Here is a 10,491-nt window from a genome sequence, read left to right as displayed (position 1 = left end):
TAAGACAGCGGAGGCGATTCACGAGGCACGCTAATGGGAGGGATTGTTGAAGATGAGTTATGTAGGGCGAGAGAAGAAACCAGGAGGATGGGGATGGTGAGACAGAAAGATAGGGATAGTGAAAGGAGGGCGTGGGGATGATGGAAGGAGAAAGATGGGGATGGTGGGAGGAGGACATGTGGAAAATGGTAGGCAAACATGGGAAAGGTAGGAGGCAAAGATGAGGCTGCTGAAGGAGAAATATGTTGATGGTTGACCGAGAAGGACGCGGATTGTAAAAGGAGAAATATGGGGATAGTGTGTGTGTGGGGGGGGGGGGGGGGGGTGGGGGGGGACATCCAGCTTGCTTTCATTGTCCAGTCTAATAATATTTTCTCCTTTGTATTTTTTTCCCTCTCTTCAAATTTCTGAGCTTAAGGTTGAATCTTTGAATATTCACAGGCCTAGATAGGCCATTTACAAAGAATGTTAAAATATGACCGTATATATTTGGTCTACTTGAGTAGAGAATTATTATAAATTATTCACAGACAGCCGTGGAAATACACGAGCAAATTTGAGTTGATATGATAACATTGGCAATTCTTGAGAGAGACAAATTATACAAAAAGCTACGATGTCCGGATGCTTTGATATATATATATATATATATATATATATATATATATATATATATATATATATATATATATATATATATATATATATATATATATATATATATATATGCACTTAAATGAAGACGCAGACAAGTAAGAAATAAAAAGAAGTTTGACCTCAAATCTTGCAATTTTGACCACCACTTCACATTAGAACGACACCCAGAGAAAGTTCCAGAAAAATGAGATGTGAACTTGTCCAAACCAATGAGAGCAGTGTAAGAAATCCCCTCCCCTCTCCATCCTTTGCCCCCCCCCCCCCCCCCACAGATGACACTAATATAAATTGAGACGAATAGACCTTCAGACGTTTACACGATTCAGGACTTGACGGCTTCGTCTTAAATCATAAAACATCTGACCGCTAAAACAGCCACCCCCCCCCCCCCCCCCGACCACCCCCCATAAACCACATCCCATATTGTGTCTGTAGCGAACCGGAAGCCTGAACAAGCCACACCCCCCTCCACACACACACACACACACCCTCTACACATACACACACACATCCTCCACACACACACACACAGGCACTCACTCACAAACACACGTAGGGCCTACACATGTCTTCTTAAATATATTCCGTAAATCAACCCTTTAAAAAAAAATCTTCGGCTCCCACTAAAGGGACACAATCCGACAGGGGGTAAATTACGAGAGTTACCGTTCTTGTCTTAGACACCAAAAGTTAATCAGAAAATTCCCGGACAGTCCTCACACAAGCGGGGAATCAATCATTCAATAAACTAATTTTTGTTCGTCTTCTAGGAGGTTTGTAATCAAATATTCCTTGTTTATTAAAACGATATTTAATTTAGTCATACGCATGCTTAATATTAAACCTAGTAATATTTCTAAAAATCATGTCTCTTCCTAAACTTTATATTTAAAAAAAAATTGGGTTTGAATCTTTGAATCTTTCTTTCGTAGTTGAATTATAGGATCTCACTCTTCGGCAAAAACGTGGTGTTTAATTGTAATTTTTAAGTTAGTGTCAAATACTGAAGCTGTTACATGATAATGTTCATATAATAAAAAAAACAATATTTTATAAGTAAGAGAAATGTATCTTTATATTATTCCTCATACTGATCGAAAACAAAACATACTCATAACGTTTGTTCGATGTTTGAAATCGCTTCATTGTACGAACACTAATTGCCTGAACAGAAGACAGGAAGATAACCTTTATCATGGACAAATTCCTGTAACAACATTTCTACAATAGCGAAATTTTTAATAATTCGAGGTAATCGAATAAAAACGATTCGCCATTTTTAATTAATGCATAAAAAAAGTTGTCCTGGCTGGAAAAAAAAATTCTCAATCGCTCACGTGATGACAAATGCTGCGCATGCGCAGAACATGACCACTGCTTCGAGTGTGAAGGTTTGATTACCGTCCTTGTTTCAACAAACGGCTTATCTCCCTTGTTTCTTTTGTCGATCGAGTCATTTCTCTTGCGTGGTACCACAGAATACCTTGTTGAGCTTTTGAACACTGCCATAGGACGTACACATAAATACCGATAAAAACATACACAAAGAACCTAGCCGTAGAACATATACTGGACGTACATATAAATGCCGATAAGAACACACACAAAGAACATATTCGTAGAGCATGCACACGGATATAACGAAAAAAACATAAAGAAAGAAGACAGCCACAGATCATACACACAGGAATAACGATCAGAACATATAAAAGAACTCAACCATAGAACATATACATAGAAATAACGATAAGAACATACACAAAGAACACAGCCGTAGAACATATACGCAGAAATAACGATAAGAACATAACATAACTCAACCATAAAAAATACTCAAATACCGACAAGAACATACACAAACAACACAGCCATAGAACGTATACACAGAAAGTACAGAAAACAATGTAAACAAAGGAGACAGCCACAGAACGTATACACTGAACAGAGCCATAGAAAATATACAGAAATTACGAAAAGAACATCAGAAAGAAACGCCATATGGGATATACACAGATGTACCGAAACAAACATGCAGATGAAAAAATAAATTAAAAATATACCGGGGAAAAACACACAAAATCCGAAAGCTATAAAATAAACTCAGAGTGGCGTCATAGCAACAAAACTAAAACAAAAACTAAACGCTTTCCCGGAAATGCGACTTACGTTCCAAAAGTCGTTTTGATTTCTTAAAATGAAAAAAAAAATTACATTCAAATTATGAGCTATTGACGATAGGATATTGGTCAATCCCCCACACCAACCCCACATTCTTTAGTTTCCACATAACACCCCTAAGAAACACCCTCCACACCCCTGAGAAACACCCTCCACACCATCGATTCGGAATAGTAATGCAGGAATAACTCCTGTCGTACAACAATATTTATACAATGGTCCCTCACCCTCGCGTATTATTTCCAGCTCCCTTACTCCCCGACCCACCAAAATAAAACCTAGAATTCTACTCACCCATATGACACCCTACCTCAATCCCTTTGACATACCCCAATCTCCGTTCGCCCTCCTTTAATTTTCTTCCTCCAGTCCAGTACTAACTTTACCGGTCCGACTAAAAAACCGAAAAAAAAAAAACAAAGAAAAAAAAAGGCTCACCAATATCCCCCAGCAACAAGTGGCCAGATTAATTTCTCACTCTGCAGCGGCCACTTAAACCACGGCAAAACAAAGAATTTAATCAATGCCTCAGGGCCCGCAAGTTATCAACACAGTCGTGAGATGAGAGACTTGAGAGGAGGGGGGATAGGAGGGGAGGATGAAAGAGGAATGGTGGAAGAGGAGTTTTTTTTTTCTTTCTTAATAAACCTGAGGAGGGGGTGATATTGGAATTAAAAAGCTGGATGGGGAAACGATCGAATCTTGAGATGTGATTAGAATAGCTGACCAACAGCTTTTGATTGGATTGATTAATTAGAAATAGAGACGAAAGATAGCTTTTTAATTAGATTTATTTTAAGTTGCCTACAGGAATACAAAAACTTTTTGAAAAAATACACAGATGCACATATATATGTATATATATATATATTGGTACACACACACACACATATATATATATATATAATATATATATATATATATATAATATATATATATATATATATATATATATATATATATATATATATATATATACAACTAGCCGTCCCGGCCAGGCCCTGCTCTGGCTTCTGTGAAAAACCTTTCTGTTAAAGAACATTACCTGTGTGTTTAGTAATCATCATAAACCCGGCATTGCCCACCCAAACCACAACCAACCAAAATAACAAAACGCAAACATAACGCTAACACAATTACAAATACAAACAAAAACAAAAACCTATATGTATATATATATGTACACACAAACACATATATATGTATGTATATATATATATATATATATATATATATATATATATATATATATATATATATATATATATATATATATATGCACAAATATATGCATACATATTGGTATACACATACAAACACAAACACACTATATATATATGTGTATATATATATATATATATATATATATATATATATATATATATATATATATATATATATATATATATATATATCATATTTAGCGGGCCTATCAGTATAATTTAAGGCTGTAGAAGTTAGTCGTTTGCTTTAATTAAAGCGTAAATATCAAATGACTTATTTAAAATAATCTTAAAATTGCCTGCATTAATGAGCAGGTCAGATTACAATCAACAGTGCGATAAGACCAGGGACGGGGTGGGGGGGGGGGTGAATATGTTGACATAATACACGCTATTTACACCACAACTATATCAAGTAACTTCACTACACGTATAATTTCTTTTCAGTCAGATGTGCTAATGTGTTTAGAGCTGCTGTTCAATTAAACTTTAACAAAGAAATAACATTAAATCTATCGGATTTTGTGTTTGAAAACTACATAACTCATGTTTTGAAACTTCGATTTAATAAAATAAAACTTACAATTAAAACAAAAAAATAAAATAAAGTTTATATTATTGAGCTAATCATCATGTTATAATTTTAAAATCTAAATCTAAACGAGATATTTGTTAAAAATGTTCGATACATAACACACACACACACACACACACCAAAAATATTACCCTTGCCATTGTCTATCCCCCAATTTTTCTCACTCATTAACTAACCCTAAATGACAATTTTACACAGCAATTATCGCGCAAGGGTACTATAATATACCCATACACACACAAAATAGATCCGTCTTTAGGAGGGGGTGTGAGGGTGTACGATCATGACCACAAACGGGAGGAGAGGAGGGGGGAGGGGGTGGTGGAGTATGATTGATTACACCTTGGGCTGAAGAAGTCAAAGACATCCTAGAAGGCGGGGGGGGGGGGGGGTTCTTTACATTATTGAAGCCAACAGTCTATAAATGCCGGGCTGGCGTCTAGGACGTTCGGGGGTAATGGGGGTTAATTTGGGGGTTCCTTTGATTCGTGGCGATGTTGGCAAGTAAATACTGCGAAGGGTCTGTGGTAAATAAAGGGGTTAACGGCGTCCAGATTGTGGTGGGGGACTGTTGCGTGAAACGGAAAGAGTTAAGTTTTTTTTTGTTTTAAAGTGTTTTACGGGGGGGGGGGGGGGAGGCAGGATATATAGCAAGGGTTGGCTGAAATATGATTTGTACGAGCCGATTACGAGTACAGGGGATATGTTGGGGGGGGGGGGGTTAATGTACTCAGATGGGAGGGACTAAAAATGACTAAGGAGGTGTTCAGAAGAGATGGGCACCCGAGTAACAAAGAGAGTGTGACTAAAAAAATGCAGAGAGAGTGACTAAAATAAGCAAGTAACCCAGGGGGAGTGTGACTATAGTAACCCAGAGAGAGTGTGACTAAAATAAGCAAGGAGAGTGACTAAAGTAACCAGAGAGAGTGTTACTAAAGTAACCAGGGAGAGAATGACTAAAGTAAGCAAGGAGTGACTAAAGTAACCAAAGAGTGTGTGATTAAATGGATTTAAAGAGAGTGTGACTTAAGTAACGTGCGACTAAAGTAACCCAAGAGGAGTGTGACTAAAGTAAGCTAGGAGAGGGTTACTAAAAGACTAAGAATGGAATGCGATTAAATGATAAAGAGAGGGCGACTGACTAACAACGTGCGATGTAAGACTACTGATACAATCGAATGCTTAAAAGCTATACTGATTTAATACTTATTTTAAAAAAACTATTAATATCATTTTTTTTTTAAAGTTGCTAAAAAACAGACACATCTTTCATATTAACTTATGTATCTTGTTTGTAACATAGCTTTACAATTCTCAACCTTTTTCTCCTCTCTTCTTAGCTGATCGTAGGCTATTTCTCTAAACTACATGAGAGGATGTACTAGATTTCCTTACACGACACCGTCCATCTCGCCTCCCCCTCCCCCATCCCATCCCCCCACCCGACCCCAACCCCGCCCATGATTTATCATGTACATTAGCGATTCAACGCATTTAGAGCCCCGGTGTTTTTATTGAGCTCCGCGAAGAGACCGAGCCCGGGAAATGATGATTTACGGCGCACGCGGGACATGTTCGAGACGTTGCGGGACATAGAGGAATCAATACGGTGTATTCACGGCGTGAAAAAAGACCCGGGATAAAAAACGAGGGCGCCGACTTTAAGAGGCTGAGTAAACGGTGGGGCCAGGGGGGTGGGGGGGGGGGTGCTGGTCAGTCATCAGATTGTGCAGGCAAGTTGTAAGTGTTTGTAAGCTTTCAAGGGTGGGGGGGGGGGGAGGGGCAGTAGGGAGGTAGTGATCAGTCATTAAATTGTGCAGACAAGTTGTAAGTGTTTTGTAAGCTTATAAGGATGAGGGGAGGGGGGGAGAGAGAAGTAGGGAGGGGGGTGGTCACTCATCAAATTGCAAGTCGTGTTTGTAAGCTTAATTGGGAGGGTGCAGGGGGGGGGTCACTCATCAGATTGTGCAGGTGTCTAAGTTTTTGTAAGCTTAAAATGGTGTGTGTGTGGTGGGGGGGGGGGGGGGGGGCAGGGCGGTATTCACATATCAGATTGTGCAGGCAAGTCGTGTTTGTAAGCTAAAAGGAGGGGGTGGGGGAGGGTGGAGGGGAGGTAAGAGAGGGGAGGGTCACACATCAAATTGTACAAGCCAGTCTTAAGTGTATGTAAAATTAAAAGGAGAGAGAGGGTAGGCAGTTTAGTACGTGGGGTGGGGGGGGGATTAAGGAGTGTGGAAACCACTTTTGTCATGCAAAAAATGAATTAGTGTCTATATATATTTTTACGTAATGGTTAAAAACAAAATTTGTTTAGCATTTTCGAGCAAGTATTTTAACTTAGATTCTCATGTTTGTGTGTGGGAGCAACGGTGGTGGGACCTACTTCATAAGTGTATAAAAAAGATATGGGTGAAGGTCGTTGACTGAAGGAATAAGCGTTCTGAATGAGCGCGTGCCATCTGTTTAAGAAGTGACTATCATGGGAACACTCACGTCGAATGACGAATTCGTTTCATGAGGGGTCATCCAGGCTAATGCAGCGATGACTAAATAGGAATATTGCTCACGGAGAAGGGGGGACGGGGGGGGGGGCGTGCATCCGATATGCATAGCTTTAAGATGAGGATGTGATGTGAGGGTCATCGTATGCCTGCCCACGCCCCTAAATCATATAGGCCGGCACCCCCCCTCCTTACACTTCACTCACATTCCGGACAAGCAGACACAAGCACACACACAAATACACATACAAACACACATACTCATAGACATTCATACTCCCATTCCAGACTAGCAGACACGCACACACACACACGTAAACACACACAACTACATACTTTAAGAACACGCACACACGCACAGACGTACCCATACTAACACACGTATGCACACACAAACAGACATACATTACCCAGACGCAGGCATTATCTCACATTCAGTTCCTTCACTAACGATGAAAATAATACTGAACTTTTTAAAAACGTGGCTGATGTTTTGAAATACCTGACAGCAATGAAATATACTAGTTTAATCCTAGCTTCCCCCCCCCCCCACACACACACTTTCATTCATCTATACCTGCGATATACTACCTAATCTTCACGTCATCAGTATATGGACGCTCGATGATAGTTGGAGATAACTAGAATTCACGGTTAAGTCATCAATAAAAAATCGCTTATTAAATTTTAGATTGACCAGGCACTTTCAGAAAACTATTACAATAATTTGTTGTATTCGCATTTTAAACCCTTGCTTTTAACTATTATAGAGAGCTAGACTGGTAATATGAAAGTCTCGAGTTTGAATCCGGGTTTAAGTCAGTAGACCGTCCCTGAGTCTGCTCAGCCCTGATGGGTACCTAACTCTCGTTAGGGAAAGTAAAGGTAGCTGGGTATAGTACCGATCACAATATCCCTTCATATGCCGAGGTCACACAAACTCTACTTCACTTGCCCCATAGACCGTCAGGTTTGGAAGGGGAACTTAACATTACTTTATGAACTACTCGAGACAAGATTAATGTTCTTGTACTGCTAACTCACAGCTAGAGCTACGTGGTGGATTACGATTTGCTCCCACACCCCGGTAACCAAGCCCGTGATTTCATGTTTCCCACACCCCGGTAACTAAGCCCGTGATTTCATGTTTCCCACACTACATCGCGGCGTAGTCAGGCGGGTCTGTGGTGGGATAACAAGCTGTGATGTAATCGACCCATGGGACGGGCGTCTTCTTACTCTGGCATCGTTAATGGGGGATGAGTGGACAGAGGACAGTCAGGACGAAGGAGGTGATGATGTAGCTGAGAGTCAGCAGGAGGTCAAAGGTGAAGTCATATCAGAAGGTAGATTCCCAAGTAAAACGTTATCAAAAGGTAGTCACAGGTAAAACATCATCAGCAGGTACAGTCGCTATGATTCCAGGTAAACCATCATCATCAACGGTGGTTACAATCCCTCCAAGGTAAAAGATCAGCAGGAACAGTCCCAGGTAAAACGTCCCAAGAATGTACAGTAGTTATGATCCAAGGTTAAATATCAGCAGTTACAGTCCCTATGACCCCAGGAAAAACATCAGGTAATGTTCATATGATCCCAGGTAAACCATCATCATCATCAGTGGGTGCAATCCCTCCCAGGTAAAATATCCGGTACAGTTCCTTCCAGGTAAAATATCATTAGCAGTTACAGTCCCTATGACCCCAGGTAAAACACCAGGTACAGTCCCTATGACCCCAGGTAAAACACCAGGTACAGTCCCTATGACCCCAGGTAAAACACCAGGTACAGTCCCTATGACCCCAGGTAAAACACCAGGTACAGTCCCTATGACCCCAGGTAAAACACCAGGTACAGTCCCTATGACCCCAGGTAAAACACCAGGTACAGTCCCTATGACCCCAGGTAAAACGCCAGGTACAGTCCCTATGACCCCAGGTAAAACACCAGGTACAGTCCCTATGACCCCAGGTAAAACACCAGGTACAGTCCCTATGACCCCAGGTAAAACACCAGGTACAGTCCCTATGACCCCAGGTAAAACACCACTGTGTACAGAGGCAGTCGCGTGAGGTCAGGCCGCACGTGTAATGACAGCCGTGAGTACCCCAAGCGATTTAATGATGACATGAGCATCAGATTACAAGCACGTGATTTGTGACCTTGCTACCTGTCATGTCAACGACAGGGATCCCCCTCCCACCCCCCTACCCCATCTCCTTTATGTTCTTCCTTCCCCACGTTAAACTCATCAGACAGGATCCAGAATAAATTTAGTCACACACATGTTCAGTTCTTACATCGCAATTACAATGGCGACATGTATGTTATACATGTTGCGACATGTATTCTATACTCGCACTAAGTTAATGTTACATAAGTAATTTTTTTTATCGCGGCACATGTATAGACTAAAAAAAAAAGAAAATATACTTTAACGATTCTTTTCCCAACCACCTGGAAATTTCAATCTCCCCCACCCCCTCCATCCAAGCAAAGTGTCAGAAAAACCCTGACTATGTCTGTTCTAGTAGCAATGTTCTGGGTTAGACTTGGGATGAGGGTTAGGGTAAGCGCTAGGGAGATGATGTTGGTATTAGCTAACGTTAAGGTATATGTTTAGGTTAGGGTGGTGATCATATTAAGAAAATCTCCAACACTCGCCCTATCATTTTATTTTCTACACGAACAAACGAGCAGATAGACAAACATATAGACAAACACATAGACAAACATATAGACAAACATATAGAAAAACATATAGACAAACATGTAGACAAACATATAGACAAAAATATAGACAAAATATAGACAAACATATAGACAAACATATAGAAAACATATAGACAAACACAAAGACAAACATATAGACAGACATCAATACAGACATAAAAATATGCAGCCAGAACAGACGTAAATTCAGACAGACACACGGACAAATAGACACACAGATGGATATTGACAATGATATAAACTATCGCATCGAAACCGGTATCGATTACGTATTCGAAGCAGCATGGGAAGGTATCGTTTTTGGAAATGAGCAATCATTGGAGAAAATTTGTCAAAGAAAATGCGATAAAAATTGCAAATGTGGCGGTTGGGGGGAGAGAGTGGGGAGGGGGGGGGGTGAAGACCAAGGCATTTGTGACGGATATTAGCTAGGAAAAAATGGCCGCCGGCTGCAGGAATGGCGGCAGACGTGTAAAACTATCTCCCGGCTGGAGGGTGCGGGTTTATAGTTTTGATGAAATTAGGGTTGGGTTTTAAAGGGAGTCTTTGGTTTAGGGTTTATGGATTTTTGTTTTTCTGTGTTTGAAAGGATGTATGTAGTGTA

The 10,491-nt window shown here is 40.2% G+C and overlaps 1 protein-coding gene across 1 annotated transcript; it reads left to right on the top strand.

Moving 5' to 3' along the window:
- The first annotated feature begins 8,406 nt into the window (after positions 1-8,406).
- Positions 8,407-9,226, top strand: LOC131944124 (ESX-1 secretion-associated protein EspK-like). The gene is made up of 2 exons (XM_059304636.1): positions 8,407-8,500; positions 8,862-9,226. Exons 1-2 carry the CDS (start codon positions 8,407-8,409, stop codon positions 9,224-9,226), a joined length of 459 nt encoding a protein of 152 aa, XP_059160619.1.
- Positions 9,227-10,491: the final 1,265 nt, after the last annotated feature.

This window comes from Physella acuta, unplaced genomic scaffold (genome assembly GCF_028476545.2).
Source record: "Physella acuta isolate Inbredline_101_S28 unplaced genomic scaffold, ASM2847654v3 ptg000482l, whole genome shotgun sequence".
NCBI classification, from domain to species: domain Eukaryota; kingdom Metazoa; phylum Mollusca; class Gastropoda; family Physidae; genus Physella; species Physella acuta.
The sequence above is the reverse complement of the archived record's forward strand: the minus strand, read 5'-3'. Positions and strand labels throughout refer to the sequence as shown.